At 57.4% G+C, this 19007-nt stretch overlaps 1 protein-coding gene and 1 pseudogene across 11 annotated transcripts in view; one reads left to right on the top strand and one right to left on the bottom strand.

Moving 5' to 3' along the window:
• HSPG2 (heparan sulfate proteoglycan 2) overlaps positions 1-19007 on the top strand; it is a 117369-nt gene that overhangs the window by 52268 nt on the left and 46094 nt on the right. For 4 of the 11 annotated variants that reach the window (XM_045378591.3, XM_065528196.2, XM_065528203.2 and 1 more), the window contains 28 exons: positions 911-1042; positions 1198-1342; positions 1436-1587; positions 1677-1826; positions 5252-5415; positions 5921-6100; positions 6197-6393; positions 6502-6649; positions 7634-7761; positions 8079-8165; positions 8254-8312; positions 8487-8554; positions 10084-10224; positions 10330-10506; positions 10694-10873; positions 10989-11107; positions 11729-11840; positions 12001-12114; positions 12197-12324; positions 12720-12806; positions 13315-13364; positions 13645-13739; positions 13975-14115; positions 14378-14569; positions 15979-16017; positions 16536-16637; positions 17171-17395; positions 17899-17982. In XM_045378591.3, the coding sequence (XP_045234526.3) occupies positions 911-1042; positions 1198-1342; positions 1436-1587; positions 1677-1826; positions 5252-5415; positions 5921-6100; positions 6197-6393; positions 6502-6649; positions 7634-7761; positions 8079-8165; positions 8254-8312; positions 8487-8554; positions 10084-10224; positions 10330-10506; positions 10694-10873; positions 10989-11107; positions 11729-11840; positions 12001-12114; positions 12197-12324; positions 12720-12806; positions 13315-13364; positions 13645-13739; positions 13975-14115; positions 14378-14569; positions 15979-16017; positions 16536-16637; positions 17171-17395; positions 17899-17982 (3596 nt within the window). The remainder of the gene's footprint in view (positions 1-910; positions 1043-1197; positions 1343-1435; positions 1588-1676; positions 1827-5251; positions 5416-5920; positions 6101-6196; positions 6394-6501; positions 6650-7633; positions 7762-8078; positions 8166-8253; positions 8313-8486; positions 8555-10083; positions 10225-10329; positions 10507-10693; positions 10874-10988; positions 11108-11728; positions 11841-12000; positions 12115-12196; positions 12325-12719; positions 12807-13314; positions 13365-13644; positions 13740-13974; positions 14116-14377; positions 14570-15978; positions 16018-16535; positions 16638-17170; positions 17396-17898; positions 17983-19007) is intronic. The other 7 variants (XM_065528204.2, XM_074017617.1, XM_065528208.2 and 4 more) reach the window with 3 other exon arrangements.
• Positions 3772-4204, bottom strand: LOC102145581 (large ribosomal subunit protein eL31-like; annotated as a pseudogene).

The raw sequence follows: 19007 nt of genomic DNA on the forward strand, positions 1-19007 counted from the left end.
GTTTGAGAATGCCTTTCTGTGGCTCTAAGCTTGCCTGTCAGCACCAGCTCCTTGGGAGAGAGAACGTAATTGGGGGCTTTAGTTGGAAGGCCCTTTCCAGGGACCTCTGCTGGGGAAGTCAAAGGAAGGACAGGTCCTTGTGGACAGCAGAGAGCCAGAGAATGTGAAGGTTGAATGGCCTCATGGGCTCCTGAGAGTGCGGGGAACAGAAGCGCCTGAGCTGCCTCCACAGCTACCTCCTGGTCTCCTCTCGCACCTGCTCTGTGGATGCGCGGCTTCCGCTCCTCCTGCATGGCTGTGACTTCTCTGTCTGTGTCTGTGTCTCTCTCAAGCTCCATCTCCCTGAGGAAGAATATTGGTCACCAGCCACTAGAGAGGCCTAGTGGGGCCCAGCCCTTGTCCCAGGCCACCTCCAGCTTCTGGCCACTCCATTGAGGGCCTGTCAGTGGGAGCGCAGACTGTCGAGCCCCACAGGGGACCATGCTGTGCCAGGCGCCTTGCCAGGCCTTTCTGGTAGAGAAGGGTGTGTGGAGCATTGCTGGCGCCCAGAGATGCCAGCCCCACTGGTTGTGCCTTTGACGTGGGTCTTGTCCATGTGTACAAGACAGCGCTTCTGTGACTCTGAGTGTGGCTGGGTGACACTGTGGTTGTGACAGTGATGTGCCAGCCATAACTGGCATGGGGAATGCAGGTGGAGTGAGGGGTGGGGGCTGAGTAATGTGATGAGTGGTTCAATGACAGCTGGTGGCCGCATCATGCTGGCTGTGAGGTGGACAGTGTTGTGCAGCAGGGACTAGGCATGGTGAGGGCCACTGGGGGTTATGTGGGCAAAATGAGAGAGTGACTCCGGTGATGCCCAGGGAGGATGGACAGGGGTGGGCTGTTGGGAACCACCTGGCTTTGTCCCCAGCCACCAAGCGCCCTGAAGAGGTGTGTGGGCCCACACAGTTCCGATGCGTCTCTACCAACGTGTGCATCCCAGCCAGCTTCCACTGTGACGAGGAGAGTGACTGTCCCGACCGGAGCGACGAGTTTGGCTGCAGTGAGCAGGGAGCTGGGATCGAGATGTGGGCCCTGGGCTGGGTTCTGGGGGCTTCTGTCCACAGCCTCAACCTCCACTCTTCTCCCTCCTAGCCCCTCGGAGCGCTCCCTCCGCTCCTCCTTCCTTTGCCCTCACCCCTGCCCTGGTCTCCTCAGTGCCCCCCCAGGTGGTGACGCCTCCTCAGGAGTCCATCCAGGCTTCCCGGGGCCAGACAGTGACCTTCACCTGCGTGGCCATTGGCGTCCCCACCCCCATCATCAATTGGAGGCTCAACTGGGGCCACATCCCCTCTCATCCCAGGTGTGGCTCTGGGCCCGGGTGGTGGGGTGGGAATGGGGGACAGCTGGTCCAGAGCCCTAGGCCAGATCCTACCGCTTGTCTTGGGGCCAACAGGGTGACGGTGACCAGCGAGGGGGGCCGTGGCACACTGACCATCCGTGACGTGAAGGAGTCAGACCAGGGTGCCTACACCTGTGAGGCCATGAACGCCCGGGGCATGGTGTTTGGCATTCCTGACGGTGTCCTTGAGCTCGTCCCACAGCGAGGTACTGCCGGAGGCCAGGTGTCACTGGGTGTGGGGGCAGAGCTGGGCTGCCCGCCACAGCTGGCTGCAGCCCCCTCCCGTGCCGCCCAGCAGGCCCCTGCCCTGACGGCCACTTCTACCTGGAGCACAGCGCCTCCTGCCTGCCCTGCTTCTGCTTTGGCATCACCAGCGTGTGCCAGAGCAGCCGCCGCTTCCGGGACCAGATCAGGCTGCGCTTTGACCAACCCGATGACTTCAAGGGTGCGTTGGCGGGCGGGTGAGCGCTGCGGGAGGTGGGAGGTGGGTACCAGGCTCCAGTGGGCACAGAGGATAGATGCAGACAGAGGAGGCCAGGTTTCGGGAAGGAATACGAGTCACTGAAGAAACACTGAGCCCTGTCAAAAAAGCATTTCGGGGGGAAAACCACCATGTTTAGGAAAAGCCAAATCCCCTCTTGCTACCTACCTGCTTCAGGTTACGGAGAGGACGGGCTCTGGAGCCAGCTTCCTCCTTCAGATCCTGACGTGGACGCTGTCCACCTGTGTCCTGGGTCAAGTTACCCACTATCTCGTGTCTGCTTTCTCATCTATAAAGTCGGGGGGTGGAATAATAACTACCTCCCAGGGGTTGGTAAGGACTTAGTGGAGTCGCGTATATAAGCCTCTCGGAATTGTGCTCAGCCCATGGTCAGCACCCAGGAGGTATTTGCTAATGTCACAGTCATTGTCCTCATTCTGAGAGGCAGAGGTGCCAGTGTACCCAGAGTATAGGAGCCCAGGCTTTGGCATCTCCTTAGCCTGAGGGTGGCCTCCAGCTGCACCACTTACTGCCGCTGTGTCTTTGGGCAAGTCTCTTGGCTTCCTTGGGCCTATTTTCCCAAAGATAGAGGCAGGCGGCTGGACTCAATTCTTTCTGGCTCTGAGAGGCAGAATGGCAGCATGGCTGAGAGCATGAGCCCGGGCACTGCCTGGACTTGGGCTCAGGTCCCGGCTCTGTCGTGTCCCACCTGGCATCAAGCAGCCCTCACTTCTTCATTGCAGAGGATTAAATGCATGTAGAGAGTTAGCTCCAAAGCACTCAACACATTTTATGCCCTTTTGTTGGTTGAGGAACCTAAAAATGACTTGTATAAGACTTAGTTACCTGGCCAGGCATGGTGGCTTATGCCTGTCACCCAAGTACTTTGGGAGGCTGGGAGGGAGGCTTGCTTGTGGCCAGGAGTTCAAGACCAGCCTGGGTAACATAGTGAGACCGCATCTCTACAAATAATTAAAAATGAAAAATCTAGCCGGGCATGGTGGCTTGCGCCTGTAGTCCCAGCTACTTGAGAGGCTGAGCCAGAAGGATCTGTTGAGCCTAGGAGTTTGAGGCTGCAGTGAGCTATGATCATGCCATTGCACTCCAGCCTGGACAACAGAATGAGACCCCATCCCTAAAAACAAAACAAAACTTAGTTACTTCCCAAAGTTGTTCCCCAGCATGTTTAGAATGCTAATGGCCATGGCCACCATTTGGTGAGCAGACAGTTGGCCCTGTGGCTTGACCTGACAGTCATTGAACTGCCAATAACCCTTGCAAGGTCAGGACTGATTTCACAGTTTTAAGATGAGAGCCCCAGGGCTCTGAGAGGTTGTGGAACTTCCATGCCTGGGTTCCCACAGCAGTTTAGAGGGGGAGCTGAACCCAGGGCTGTCTGATTGGAATCTGGATAGTCCAGGGGAGGGAGTGGTAGGAATTCCATGGTGAGCAGGTGGCCTGTGTGTGGATGGTGACCAGGAGGGAGGAGGCCTGAAGATATCCCCGGAAAGCAGGCAGGAAAGAGGATAGAGTAACCTAGACCCAGGGCTGTGCTTGGTCGTTCTGTGGGTGAGGAGCTGGACCCCCCTGTGGTTGCAGGGGGTTAATTCAGGATGAGCGGGAGAACCTATTGGCAGACAGATGTGGACTCCATGTAAGGAAGAACTTGCTAAGAGTCAAAGTTGTCCAGAGCTGGGAGGGACGGTCTTTGGAGGTTGTACGCTCCCCATTCATGACAGCTGCACCACCTAATGTGGCAGTCACTGACCATGTGTGGCTCTTTAAACTGAAATACAACGATTCATTCCTGAGCAGCACTACACACGTCTCCAGTGCTCGGTGGCCACGTGTGGCTAGTACCATCACTTTTTTTTTTTTCCAATTTTGTAACTTTATTTGATGTATTTGACGATCAGCGATTAGTTCTCATCCTCATTGACTGTCTGTAGATTTTTGAAAGTGGTAACAGGTACGTAGGTAACCAAAGTATAGAGCTTATTTGGTGAATCTTCATCCTCATTACGTTTCCTGGACAGCCGCACACGGATTCGGTATGGGACATTCCTTATTCCTTTGGCCCAGACAGCTTTGTTGAGCCTGGTATCAATGCGCACATCTGGAGTTCCCATCTCCTTCGTGGCAAATTTCCGAATCTCTTTCAGTGCCCGAGGGGCATCCTTCTTGAAGCCCACTCCATGGATGTGCTTGTGAATGTTGATGGTGTAATCTCAGGTCACCACCTCGTTGATGGCAGAACAGCCCTTTTTCTTCTCGCCACCCTTCTTTGTGGGAGCCATTCTGCCGGGTCCAAGTTGGAAAGCACCATTACTTTTAATGGCAAAATCAGCAATTACTTTTGTACCAACCTAATAGTTACCATAATGAAGAGTGTAGGTACAGGATATTTTCACTCCACCGAAAGTTCTCTAGGGTGGAGCTGTCCTAGCGATCTGGAGGGATGCAGTCAAGGGAATTCCCGTGTGGGGTACTGTGCGTATGTGCGTGTACATAGGAGAGGGTTGGACTGGATGACCCGTCATAACAACAGCAACAGTAAGAGCTAGCCATTTTATGTCAGTTTTCTCATTTTAGCTTATACCTCTAGGAGGCAGGCTACTTTAAGCACTATCTTACAGATGAGGAAACTAAGGCCCTTGCCCAGGCTTACAACACACCTGGACTTGAGCGCCTGTTCCTCAGCCCTGTGTAGCTCTCCTGCCCGCAGGGTTGTTCCAGCGCCGAAAGTCTGTGGGTCTCTTAGCAAGAAAGGCCCGGAGAAGTCTGGCTGCAAAGAACCCCCTGGACCTTTCTTTGACCCTATGGTTCCCAAATGGTTCCCCAGCCATCATTCCATGGCATCGACTTTCCTTTCTCAGAGCATGCTTCGGGAAATGCTGCTCCAGCATTTGGGAAGGAGGAAAAGAACTGCATTTTCTTTTTTCTTTTCTTTTTTTGAGACAGAGTCTTGTTCTGTGGACCAGGTTGGAGTGCAGTGGCACGATCTCAGCTCGCTGCAGCCTCTGCCTCCCAGGTTCAAGTGATTCTGCTGTCTCAGCCTCCTGAGTAGCTGGGACTACAGGTGTGCGCCACCATGCCTGGCTAATTTTTTTTTTTTTTTTTTTTTTCACCATGTTGGCCAGGCTGGTCATGAACTCCTGGCCTCAAGTGATCTGCCCGCCTCAGCCTCCCAAAGTGCTGGCATTACGGACGTGAGCCACCGCACCTGGCCAAAACCTGCATTTTCTTCACTTTGGAAGAGAGATCGAAGTTTTCTTGAAATCAAATTTCCCCTAGAACTTTCCCATCTTTTTCTGGGTTGCTGCCCCTCAAGGTGGGTGTATCAGGCAGGCCCAGGCTGCAGCCCTTAGCCTCTCTCTTGCCACCCGCAGGTGTGAATGTGGTGATGCCTGCACAGCCCAGCATGCCACCCCTCTCCTCCACGCAGCTGCAGATCGACCCAGCCCTGCACGAGTTCCAGCTAGTCGACCTGTCCCGCCGCTTCCTCGTCCACGACTCCTTCTGGGCTCTCCCTGAGCAGTTCCTGGGCAACAAGGTGAGAGGCCTGGGCTGCCGCCCTGGGTGGAGAAAGAATCCCCGTGGGCTCCGCTCCCTCTGCAGTTGGTGGACAGCGAGGCAGACTTGGGGGGAAAGGTGTTGCTGTGCCCCGATGCAGCCCCCTGTGGCAGTGGCTCAGCCATTCAGGGCAGGACCTCTCCCTGGCACTGCTGGCTTGGGAAGAAGAGCTGGCCTTCTGTCCTCCCAGGAGCCCTCCCTGACCGCTCCCCCATGCCTGGGTTGGGTTCTGTGCCTCCTCACTGGCTTCCCTGGGCACCCTGTGCACTGCATGATTCCACACCCTGCCATGGACCAAACACCCTAGAGTCAGAGCCTGAGTCTCACCCATCTCAGGTTCCCTATACCTAGCTCAGTGCCTGGCACACAGTGAGTCTCAGGTAGGCACAGTGAGGGAGGAGCTGGAAGACTGTAGGCACCTTGTAGGCACGATGGGTGTCAAGTGTGCCCACAGCTGCCCGCCCTGATCCACCCTGTTGTGCCAGGTGGATTCCTATGGTGGCTCCCTGCGTTACAACGTGCGCTACGAACTGGCCCGTGGCATGCTGGAGCCAGTGCAGCGGCCGGACGTGGTCCTCGTGGGTGCCGGGTACCGCCTCCTCTCCCGAGGCCACACACCCACCCAACCTGGTGCTCTGAACCAGCGCCAGGTCCAGTTCTCTGAGGTAGGTGGTGCCTGAGCCCTTAGGGCTGGGAGCAAAGGGGGATTTAGGCTGAGTAGGTGCTGATGTGTGACCCCTGCCACCTTCACCCGTACCCAGGAGCACTGGGTCCATGAGTCTGGCCGGCCGGTGCAGCGCGCGGAGCTGCTGCAGGTGCTGCAGAGCCTGGAGGCCGTGCTCATCCAGACCGTGTACAACACCAAGATGGCCAGCGTGGGGCTGAGCGACATCGCCATGGATACTACTGTGACCCACGCCACCAGCCATGGCCGTGCCCACAGTGTGGAGGAGTGCAGGTGCCTGAGCCGGCAGGGCTGGGAACCACAGAGGCCCTGGCAAGGATAGAGGAGAAATGGCAGGGCCTCATAGTCCTTGCAGCGACTCTCTCGGTCCTGTCCCCACAGATGCCCCATTGGCTATTCTGGCTTGTCCTGCGAGAGCTGTGATGCCCACTTCACTCGGGTGCCTGGTGGGCCCTACCTGGGCACCTGCTCTGGCTGCAATTGCAATGGCCATGCCAGCTCCTGTGACCCTGTGTATGGCCACTGCCTGGTGAGTAGAGCCAGCTGGCACTTGGACACTAAAATAGGAGCAAGGACAAGGTGCGAGACTCCCTGTGTTCATGAGCTCAGCACAAGCCTCCAGAATGAGTGTCATGACTGCCAGATGGACTATCATGACCTCTGGATGCAATAACAGAGATAGAGGCTGGGCGTGGTGGCTCATGCCTGAAATCCCAGCACTTTGGGAAGCTGAGATGGGTGGATCACTTGAGGTCAGGAGTTCGCCACCAACCTGGCCAACATGGTGAAACCCCGTCTGTACTAAAAATAAGAAAATTAGCTGGGTGTGGTGGCGCACGCCTGTAATCCCAGCTACTGAGGAGGCTGAGGCGGGAGAATCACTTGAGGTGGAGGTTACAGTGAGCCGAGACTGTGCCACTGTACTCCAACTTGGACAACAGAGCGAGACTCTTGTCTCAAAACAACAACAACAAACCCCAGAGATATAGCGTCCAGACAAGGGAGGCGATGGCCCTCCTCTCCCCCACCCTCATCAGACTAATCCTGGAGAGTGTCAAATGAAGAAGCATGACCTGCAGAGGGCAGCCCTAGGGGGAAGAGCCCTTAGGGTGATACCTTATTTCTTAGGAATAGTGGCGAGAGCTGGGATTGTGGCGCTGACAAAAGAAAAGACTCAAGCAGGGCAGCATTGTCATCTCCAAATCCCTGCAAAGGTGTCGGGCAGAAGAAACAGACTCTGGGGAGTAGAACTGGCCAGTGGGTGCAGATTGGAAGAGGGTGGCAGGTTTAGGTCGATAAAAAGCAGGCATTTGGAATCATCTATGGGACAGGCTGCCGTGTGAGGTGATGAGCTCCCCATCGTCTATAAGTGGTTGCAGTCGATAGTCCCCTGTCTGCAAAGCCGTGCCTCCAGCGTGATGGGGAGGCTGAGCCAGACAGCCTCCAAGGCCCCCCACAGCATCTGGCCCAGTTCTGCTCTAGAAGTTGAGCCATACCCTCTTCCTTCTCCTAGAATTGCCAGCACAACACGGAGGGGCCACAGTGCAACAAGTGCAAGGCTGGCTTCTTTGGGGATGCCACGAAGGCCACGGCCACTGCCTGCCGGCCCTGCCCTTGCCCATACATCGATGCCTCCCGCAGGTCAGCCCCGGCTCCGGGTGGGGGGGTTTGGCTGGGGGCCGTGCAGCAGGCCGGGAGAATACTCTGGGCAGGGAGGCAGGAGACTTGGATTCAGATGTCCGCCTGGTCACTAAGTTATCCCGTGCTCCTTGACCTCTCTAGGCCTCTGTTTCCTTGTCTGTATAATGAGCCCCCTGACTTCCCACAGTTGCTGTGCCGGGCAGGAAGATGGTGTCATGCCTCATGGCACACTGTGTCTGTGTGGACAGCAGTCATTTCCCAGGGTGGGAGGAGAAAGCCTGACCGCAGCCCTGCCCCTGTCTACTTGATACCCACAGATTCTCAGACACTTGCTTCCTAGACACGGATGGCCAAGCCACATGTGACGCCTGTGCCCCAGGCTACACCGGCCGCCGCTGTGAGAGGTGAGGGAGAGCCTTGGGGGCTGTAGAAAGGGGGCTCCTGAGTGGGGTCATGGAAGTGCCACTGACGGGGGCCCCCTTTTTCCCCTAGCTGTGCCCCCGGATACGAGGGCAACCCCATCCAGCCCGGCGGGAAGTGCAGGCCTGTCAGTGAGTATGGCTGCCACCACCCCCGACACCCACCTCCCAACCCAACCTGGGCTGTACACCAGGTACCCTCCCTCCCTGCCCCAGCTCATGATCCTTAGAGAGCCGCCGTTCCTCTGCCTAAACTGTGTCTATCCCATTCCCACCTGCCCTGCCAACACCCACTTTGTGTCCCAGACCAGGAGATTGTGCGCTGTGATGAGCGTGGCAGCGTGGGGACCTCCGGCGAGGCCTGCCGCTGTAAGGTACGCATGCCATCCGCCACCCACCCAGAGGCCTTGGGCCCAGCACCACAGCTGGGAGAAGGAGGAAGGAAGCTCTGTCCTCTCCATAGATCCTCGGCCAGTGGGTGGTAACATAGTCAGAGGCTAGTGGACCTGGCTGACCGGCCTTCTGTACCAGGAGAGGTGGCCTGGTGTTGGGAAGGAGCACTTGTTAGGGAGTCAGGCGACCTGAGTTCAAGTCCCAGTCATTCTTTATGCAGCCTTTGTATCTGCATTGTACCTTTGCTTTTGCCATACTTTGTCCATCGTCACATTGATACAATGATATAGATATTAGTGTCCCCAATTTGTGAATAACGAAATGGAGGCCAGAGAAGGGAGGTCTCTTGCTTTAAGAATGGGAGCATCAGCCAGGCGCAGTGGCTGACGCCTGTAATCCCAGCACTTTGGGAGGCTGAGGTGGGTGGATCACTTGAGGTCAGGAGTTCAAGACCAGCCTGACCAACATGGTGAAACCCCATCTCCACTAAAAGTACAAAAATTAGCTGGGCGTGGTGGCGGGCGCCTATAATCCCAGCTACTCAGGGGGCTGAGGCAGGAGAATCATTTGAACCCGGGAAGCAGAGGTTGCAGTGAGCCAGGATTGTGCCACTGCACTCCATCATGGGCAACAAGAGTGAAACTCTGTCTCAAAAAAAAAAAAAGAAAAGAAAAGAATGTGAGTATCAAGTGTCAGTGTAAAAAAGAATGGACAGATTCTGGAGTCAGGCACTCCTGGTCTTCAATCCCAGAGTGGATAAGCAAGCTGAGTAACTTTGTGCAAGTCATTTCACACCCCTGAGCCTCTGTTTCCTCATGTGAGGGATGAAGGTATCATCTACCTCTCAAGGTCCTTAGGAGAGTTAAATGAGGTGATGTCAAATGGAAAGCAGAACAGTGCATGAAACACTCCATAAATAGAAGCAGCAATTATTTCAATCAAGTTGCTGTATTTCAAACTTAAATTTATTGGTGAACCCCCTGGCAGCCAAAGAGAAAAGGGAAAAATGCTTGCCTAAGCACTTGTTAAGTGGGAATTACTGTTCAGGTGGTAATGATGCCTCATACATGTGCTCTTTCTTCTTTTTTTTTTTTTTTTTTTGAGATGGAGTCTCGCTCCCATCGCGCAGGCTGGAGTGCAGTGGTGCGATCTCGGCTCACTGCAACCTCCACCTCCCAGATTCAAACGATTCTCCTTCCTCAGCCTCCTGAGTAGCTGGAATTATAGCTGTGTGCCACCATGCTGGGCTAATTTTTGTATTTTTAGTAGAGACAGGGTTTTGCCACGTTGGCCAGGCTGGTCTCAAACTCGTCTGACCTGTGGTGATCCAGCTGCCTTGGCCTCCCAAAGTGCTGGGATTACAGGCATGAGCCACTGCGCCCAGCCACGTGTGCTCTTTCAGTGGCTCCCCTGGGTCTCAGGTTCTTATCTGGACTGAGGGTGGATTCGGCCTGAGCTCCAGGCAGCCTCTCCCCTGGGCTGTCCTTCAGCTCCAACTCTGTGCCTGCAGAACAATGTGGTGGGGCGCTTGTGCAACGAATGTGCTGACGGCTCTTTCCATCTGAGTACCCAAAACCCCGATGGCTGCCTCAAGTGCTTCTGCATGGGTGTCAGTCGCCAGTGTACCAGCTCTTCCTGGAGCCGTGCCCAGGTACCTCTGCAAGGTGGGCGGGCAGGACCACCAAGCCCTGGGCTGGAAGACCAAGTGCCAGTCCCAGGCCATGGCCCCCATCCCAGCCCTTTCTCCTCCTCCCAGGTGCATGGGGCGTCTGAGGAGCCTGGTCACTTCAGCCTGACCAACGCTGCAAGCACCCACACCACCACCGAGGGCATCTTCTCCCCTACGCCCGGGGAACTGGGATTCTCCTCCTTCCACAGACTCCTATCTGGACCCTACTTCTGGAGCCTCCCTTCACGCTTCCTGGGGGACAAGGTGGGTAGTGGGTGAGAAGGGAAAGGAAACTCCAGGCAGCAGGAACAGCACAGGCAAAGGCTTGGAGGCAGGAGGGTCGTGGTGCCTTGGGAGAACAGTGAGATACATCGCATGGAAAAGGTGGCTGGAGCAGCGACAGGGCCCGAATTCAGGCCCCTGCTAAGCTCCTATCTAACCCTGGTCCCAGGTGACCTCCTATGGAGGAGAGCTGCGCTTCACAGTGACCCAGCGGTCCCAGCCAGGCTCCACACCCCTGCACGGGCAGCCATTGGTGGTGCTGCAAGGTAACAACATCATCCTAGAGCACCACCCGGCCCAGGAGCCCAGCCCCGGCCAGCCCAGCACCTTCACTGTGCCCTTCCGGGAGGTGAGCAGTTCTGTCCCCCCGGGGACAGGGGTGCGGGCAGGCCCTTGCTCCCGCCTCTCCAGCATCAATACTCCAGGACATCCGGGGCTGAGCACACATGTCCTTTCCTTGGCAGCAAGCCTGGCAGCGGCCCGATGGGCAGCCAGCCACACGGGAGCACCTGCTGATGGCGCTGGCAGGCATCGACACCCTCCTGGTCCGAGCGTCCTACGCCCAGCAGCCCACTGAGAGCAGGTGTCTGGAGCGGGGCGGGAGGACCAGCATGGGCTTGGGGAAGGGACTCTGTCTACACGGTGCAGTGCGGCACAGCCACTTACAGACTGTGTGACCCTTTTGTGCCTCACTTTCCCTGTCTGTGAAATGGAGAGTCTAACAATGTCTCTGTTACAGGCTGGTCTGGGGCCAGGCTCCCTAGAAGGAAGCCTGAGACGGGGATTGGGGTGCACGTGATTCACAAGGAGAGGGACGCAGGAGTGGGGAGGGCCACGCAGGGATGTGGTCACAGGTCAAGTCTAGCCCCAGCCTCAGCCCACGGGGAGCTCTGGAGAGTCACTCACCGGAAAGTGGTCTTACTTTCAGGCACGAAGGCTCTTGTAGCCTGTATCAGCCTGTCATTGGGTACCCCAGGGGGACGGGGGGGTATAACCTCTCCAGGTGAGGAAGGGTGATGGTTTGGAGTAAGTTGCAGGTAACGGCTGTTTGCCACGGCCCTCAGCCTCTGGAGAGCTGGACAGGGCCCCAGCAGCGCTGTGACAGGGCTGTTGGGAGGACTGACCACACCCTCCGAGTGGAGGACTCCAGGCGTGCCTGGCAGAGAGCCAGCGGTCCTATTCATGCGGGGTCTTGTCACGCCAGGGTCTCTGGGATCAGCATGGACGTGGCTGTGCCTGAGGAAACCGGCCAGGACCCCGCGCTGGAAGTGGAGCAGTGCTCCTGCCCACCCGGGTACCGCGGCCCGTCCTGCCAGGTGAGTCCTGGGCCCCACGCCGACCCAGCCAGCCCCTCTATGGTGCTCCCCACCCCTTCTCCACGAGCCCTCCCCACTTCCCCAGCCCTGGCCATCCAGTGCCCCTACCCGAATGGGCCGTGTTCAGAAGGCCCTCCCACTGCCATCTTTCTGCCCCCAGGACTGTGACACAGGCTACACACGCACACCCAGTGGCCTCTACCTGGGTACCTGCGAACGCTGCAGCTGCCATGGTCACTCAGAGGCCTGCGAGCCCGAAACAGGTGCCTGCCAGGTGAGTCCTGCCCTCCTTCCCCCCACCCCAGCGATCTGTGGCCTCTGGGGGCCCAGCCTCAACTCACATCCTGCTCCTCCAGGGCTGCCAGCATCACACAGAGGGCCCTCGGTGTGAGCAGTGCCAGCCAGGATACTACGGGGACGCCCAGCGGGGGACACCACAGGACTGCCAGCTGTGCCCCTGCTACGGAGACCCTGCTGCCGGCCAGTGCGTCCGGTCCCCGCCCGCACCTGCCCTGCCCTGAAATGTCTACCAGCCACTCCCACACACCCTTCCTCCAGGGCCCTTCTGAGAGGCAGTGGTTAAACCCTGGCCTTGCCGCCTCCTCAGTGTCACTTGGTATGAAATACACTTCACTTTCAGGGCCTCAGCTGCCTCATCTGTGAAATGGGGTAGTCCACCCTCCTCAGCCCCTTGTGTGAGAGTTGAGTGAGGCGATGCATGTGGAACTCTTAGCACAGTGCCAGGCATGCAGTGGCACTCAGGACACATGAGTTCACATGCCTGTTCTTCCCCTCCCCTCTTCCCTGGTCCTGAAGGAGAATAAGGGGAGAGGTAGGAGCCACTGCATTACTGACTAGAAATCTGCCCCCTATACTCAGGGCTGCCCACACTTGTTTTCTGGACACAGACGGCCACCCCACCTGTGATGCATGCTCCGCAGGCCACAGCGGGCGTCACTGCGAGAGGTGAGGCAGGGGGTGGAGAGGGTGGGGGAATGCACACGGGGGCACACAGGGGGTGTCCCTGGAGTCCTCGGGCAGGGCCCAGCCCTCCCAACCCAGAGGAATCAGGGATGCCTCTCACTCTTAACCTTGCACAGGCCCCAGAAGACAGTCAGCTCCCCTCCTCGGGAGTCTCAACCTCTAGCCCAGAATTCAAGACCCTCAGACATACATCCTAGCCTGCGGTTCACCTTCAGCCCCCTGGTCCCCTGCCCCAGCCAGGCCAGTCTTCCCACAAAACCCCTGCTTCTTCCTGAAGCTCCTGGGTTCCTGACTGCCCCGATTCACTGGCTGTGTGGTCCAGGGCGCATCCCTGCTCTTCTCTGCCCAGTTTCCCCATAACATGGGCGAGTCAGGCTGTTGGTTTCTTGTAGTGCACGAGACCATTGAATTCAGTATGAGACCCCCAGCCCAGCCCTGGGGTTCTGCTTGCGTTCATCCAAAATTCATCAGAGGCTTTCTCTCTCTGCAGGTGTGCCCCTGGCTACTATGGCAACCCCAGCCAGGGCCAGCCATGCCGGAGTGAGTAAGATTGGGGAGGTCGTTGGGGTCGGGTTACCCAGTGTCCCCAGGTGGAGCTAGGACAGAAGCCTTTACTCCCTTTTGGCTTTGCCTGTCCAAGCCTCAGTTTCTTCATTTGTAAAATGGGGATAGGAGCAGGCCCCACCACTTCCAAGGGCTGTCGTAAGAGTGTTGAGTGCTCACGTCAGAAATCAGAGCTCCCTCTCGGTGAGCAGAGTGGAGGGAGAGGGGTGCTGGGTGGTGGCTTTGGGGCTCCAGCCATGGCTTTCTTCCACCTCAGGAGATGGCCAGGTGCCAGGGCCCATAGGCTGCAACTGTGACCCCCAAGGCAGTGTCAGCAGCCAGTGTGACACTGCTGGTCAGTGCCAGTGCAAGGTCAGTCCGAATCCCTGCCCCGAGGGACACGCTCTGCCCCACTGCCTGGAGCCTTCGGGGAAATCAGGCAGCATCTGGTGGAAGCCGAGACCTGGGCATGGGGGGCAGAGCATGGGGAATGGGGCAGGGGCTGCCCAGGGCTGCTGGAAGCGGCCGGGGAAGCTGGCCTCAGGCTGCTGGGGTTGCAGGAGACCCACTGAGTCCCCTGCCTGCCTCCTTCCATCCACCTACCCAGGCCCAGGTGGAAGGCCTCACCTGCAGCCACTGCCGGCCCCACCACTTCCACCTGAACGCCAGCAACCCCGAGGGCTGCCTGCCCTGCTTCTGTATGGGCATCACCCAGCAGTGCGCCAGCTCCGCCTACACGCGCCACCTGGTAAGAGCCTGTGCCGCCCAGCCCCAGGCGGGGTTGCCACCTGCTGCCTGGTATTGTCCATCTCAGCACTGAGCCCAGTGACCCTCATCCCTGCCTCAATACCGTCACATGCCCCCATTATTTCTCTCCCAGCCCTGATCTCAGCAGGACCCCATTCCCCGCCTTAACACCCTCCCGTGCCCCATCCCCCACCAAGGCACCCCATCCCCCACCAAGGCACCCCAGTGCCCAGGCTGACGCCTCCTTCTTTTTCCCCTGCCAGATCTCCACCCACTTTGCCCCTGGGGACTTCCAAGGCTTTGCCCTAGTGAACCCACAGCGGAACAGCCGCCTGACTGGAGAATTCACTGTGGAACCCGTGCCCGAGGGTGCCCAGCTCTCTTTTGGCAACTTCGCCCACCTTGGCCACGAATCCTTCTACTGGCAGCTGCCGGAGACATACCAGGGAGACAAGGTGGGCCCCAGCCTGGCACCAGGGTCAGTGGTGACTCAGACATGAGTTCACCTCTGCGCCGTCTCTCAGCAGGCAGGCACCTGCCACCTGCATGGCCATATCGTGGTTAGCCACGTGGCTTTTGCTGTCCCATAGACATTGGTCTAAACCCCAGCTCTGCTGCTTGCCAGCCAGACACCATTTGATAAACCTCAACTTCATGGTGGCTGAGGGGATTGGAGATCACGCCTGGCACATAATAAGTGCTCAGCTGTTCATGACTTTTAGCTTTCATGCAGTTATTCAACAGACAGGTCCTAGGAGAGGCTGGGAAATGCAAAGACGAGTGAGACACAGTTTCAGCGTCATTCACATGCCCACTCCAACTTCACTCATCCGCGCTGCTGGCTCTGTGCTTGTGTTGGACACAGTAATTCTCATCATAGGTCATGTGTGTTGAGCTCTCACTCTGTGCTAGGCAGCGTCCTTTACAAGTCACAAATCACAACTGTGTGAGCCAGGTCCTGCTACTGCCCCATTTCATAAATGAGGAAACTAAGGCAATGGGGCTCGGTACCTTACCCAAAGCCCCGCAGCTGGGAGGTGGGAATGCTGGAATCCAAACCCAGGTCAGAGGCTGCCCTTCAAATGCTCTGCTGAAGGCCAGATCCCACGCCTGTAATCCCAGCACTTTGGAAGACAAGAGGCGGGAGGACCACTTGAGCTCAGGAGTTTGAGACCAGCCTGGGCAATGTGACGAAACCCCGTCTCTACAAAAAAATACAAAAAATTAGCTGGGCGTGTTGGTGCATGCCTGTAGTCCCGGCTAGTTAGGGAGGCTGAGGTGGGAGGATCACTGGTGCCCGGGAGGGGGAGGTTGCAGTGAGCCATAATTGCACCATTGCACTCCAGCCTGGGTGACAGAGTAAGACACTGTCTCAAAAAACGAACAAACAGATACTCTGCCAGTCAGAGGTGAACCTGTCTTTGCTACTCCAGAACAGGGTCTGGTGGGAAGGTGGTGATGGTGGTGGCGATGGTGTTGTGGGGGGCAGGGACTCAGGGCTGGGCTCTGGGACAGCCTGCCCAAATGTGTTCCTTGAGCAGCACAGGCATCTGGTCGCACCCAGGGCAAGTGGGTCTTGGCACAGGAGTCCACTGCTGGTCGAGGCCAGTATTGCAGCAGATGTGCCCCCAGGCAAGGAGTGAGGGGGCCAGGGACACCTGGGAGGGGGAGCTCTGGGGTTGCCCCATCCCTGTTCCTTGGACAGAGCCAGGTACTCCGGGCTTCTCCCAGGGCTGGCTGCCTTCTGGTCCCTTCTCCCCTCTCCCTTCTGGGGTTCGCTATCTCTTGGCCTCTCTGCTGCTCTGTCCTGCAATTCTCAGACCTATCTCTGTCTCCTGTCCTGGCATTTCCCTGTGCCCCATAGGGAGAGGCATACTTTGCGCGGATGCGCCGGGCTCACCAGGTAGGCCCAGGATGTGCGTGCTGTGAAGTTGGTGTGATGGGGTGTGGCGCCTTCTTGGGTGCTCCCAGCCCTGTGTGGGGAGATGCGCAGTGCCCAAGGCATTGGGGGTCTGCGTGAACCCAGGCAGTGTCCCATGGCCCCAGGGTTGGTAGTCAGGAGGGTGTGTGCCCCACCTTGCCTCACCTGCTGTGTTCTGGTCCTGGTGCCAACCGTCTGAAGTCAGAATGGCAACTGAGGTAGCAGGGAGACTAACCCGATGCTAATCCACGTGACTGTATCTAGCCCCCCAGGTTCTCCTGGCCCTGCCTGTCAAGCAACCACTGTTAACCCTCTGTGTGCACGTGGGCGACCTGGAGTTAACCCCGGGGTGCCAGCCTGGAGAGGGGGGGCATGCATCTTTCTTCCTAATTAGTGTGGGCCTTTCTAACTACCACGTCCATGGGTAGAGGACCCTGCCCATGGCTCCAGCTCCGGGACCTTGGGAGGTCTTAGCTGGCCTGCTCCCTCCATTTCATCAGAACCGCACGTCCCTCTCAGAGGAGCAGTTGCGGGCAGCCATGACAGCTGGGAGGATCCCAGGGCCCCCAGAGGGCAGGGACCAGGCACAGCAGGCATCACAGGTAACTGAGGACCTGGCTAGGACAGGTTGTAGGAGACCAAAGAGCTGAGTCCAGGCAGGCACCTGAGCAAAGACCCCAGCCTTCCCGGGCCATTTCCCCTATGCCAGGCCAGACCCCAACCTGATGCCTGGTCTGCTCTGGTGTCACCCTTGGGAAACATTCCAGAACCATGAGTGGCTTGGGCGGGTGCCAGGGCACACACAGAGAGTCAGGCCGAGGAGCAACAACCCCCTCCAGATGCCCCTGGGGCTGCCTCCAGCACTTCTGCCCGTCCCTTGCTGGGCACCCTTTGTAGGGCTTCTCCCATCAGTCACGGCCCATAGGCAGCCAAGCCCATCCCAGGATATCCCCGCCTGGCTCAGGAGGAACAAGAGGGCAGTGGGTACAAGGGCCAGAGTGCCAAGTATCAGCACTTGTGAGCTAACAGTGCATAGCGGGTGGCTGGCTGGGCCCGCAGGGAGGTAAAGCCTCATGGACGTCCTTTCTGTCCCTCTCTGCTCCCTTTCACCACTCTTCGGCTCCTGGTCCCCCAGGTGGACGAGGCTCAGAGACGGATGGATGCTGAGATCTGGCAGCTTCTGTCCAGCTTTGCTGCCCACCCGCAACCCCCTCCCCAGGGGCTCTCTCCTCATCCCCAGCCTGCAGCTGCTCTACGAGCAGCACCCCCTTCTTCCTCCTCCTCCTCCTCCTCCTCCTCCACGTTCTCCTCCTCCTCCACCTCTTCTTCAGCCTCTCTGTCTTTCCCACCAGGCTCTCAGGTATGTGCCAAGGTGCCCATCAAGGGATCCCCGCCCACCATGCTTTCTAGACTTCAGTCATTTCTGAACCAACTTCACCAATTTCTGTGAACTACTTGGACTATTATTTCTTTCAAATTTTCCTTTAACTCAATCATATACCAACTCAGTTAGGCTGGTTACTTGCTTTCAAATACATATGAAAGGAGCCACCCCATTGGAATTGTTCACTGATGTGCTGTGTAAACGTTGGGGTCCACAAGAGACCCACCAGATGGGAGGAGAGGCGGACCCAGGCCACGCCCAGAGACATCAGCTGGGGACCTGGGCCGGGATTGGAAAGAAAGTCGTCCAAAGAGCAGGGCCAGGACCTGCACTGTCAGGTGGGGGTGGGGGGCTGGCTCTGTCTCTGCCCTGCCACTGGGCCTCTCTCCCATGACGGTCCACCCCTGCCGGGACCACCTCCGCCCTCCCACCCCCACCCCCGCTCCCCTCGGCTCTCACCACCTGCCCTTCCCTCCTAGTTCTCTCTCTCCTACGAAGGCTTCTCTCTGCTCCCTGGAAGCCTCTATTACTGGCAGCTGCCCCGGGCCTTCCTGGGGAACAAGGTAACAAGGATTTGGGGGGATTATAGGGGTATCATGGAATCCTAAAATATCAGAGGGCCCTTTGTCAAGGCCCTTATGACACACAGAGGGAGACCGAGGCCCACGGTGGGTAGAGACTTGCCTGGGACGTTCAGGTCAAAGCACAGCTGAGACTGAAGTCAGCCTGCCCGTGTCCTTCAGCGGGCCCTGACCCCTGACCCCTGGCCCCTGACCCCTGTCAGAGGAGCTGTCTCGCCTGGGAGGGTTCCTCTAGTGCCTTTTCTCTGGGCTTTCTTGACCTTGTGTCGAGACGCCTAGTTTTTGGTACTGCACTCAGTCATTCAAGAAGCATTAATTAAGTATTTACTGTGTGCTGCGTCATGTACAGGCAGAGCAGGCAGAGTGGGCCCTGCCCTCCCGTAGTCCATCCGATTATCATTCCTATCACCATTGGTATCATTATTATTATCATCATGAGTGCTGGCATTGGCCTTAGATGAGTATTAATATTGCCTCTATTTTGTTCCAACAATTTCAAGTACCTCTTAAGAATACACATAACAGGCTGGGCGTGGTGGCTCACACCTGTAATCCCAGCACTTTGGAAGGCCGAGTCGGGTGGATCACGTGAGGTCTGAGACCAGCCTGGCCAACATGGTGAAACCCTGTCTCTACTGAAAAAACAAAAATTAGCAGGGCATGGTGGCGGGCGCCTGTAATCTCAGCTACTTAGGGGGCTGAGGCTGTAGAATCGCTTGAACCTGGGAGGCGGAGGTTTCAGTGAGCCAAGATCGTGCCACTTCATTCCAGCCTGGGCAACAGAGCAAGACTCCATCTCAAAAAAAAAAAAAAAAAAATTCAGCTTCCTGGCTGGGCGCGGTGGCTCATGCCTGTAATCACAGCACTTTGGGAGACCGAGGCAGGTGGATCACCTGAGATCAAGAGTTCGAGACCAGCCTGGCCAACATGGTGAAACCCTGTCTCTGCTAAAAATACAAAAACTAGCTGGGCGTGGTGGCGGGCGCCTGTAATCCCACTACTTGGGA

The sequence above is a fragment of the Macaca fascicularis genome, chromosome 1 (assembly GCF_037993035.2).
Source record: "Macaca fascicularis isolate 582-1 chromosome 1, T2T-MFA8v1.1".
Classification (NCBI taxonomy): Eukaryota; Metazoa; Chordata; class Mammalia; order Primates; family Cercopithecidae; genus Macaca; species Macaca fascicularis.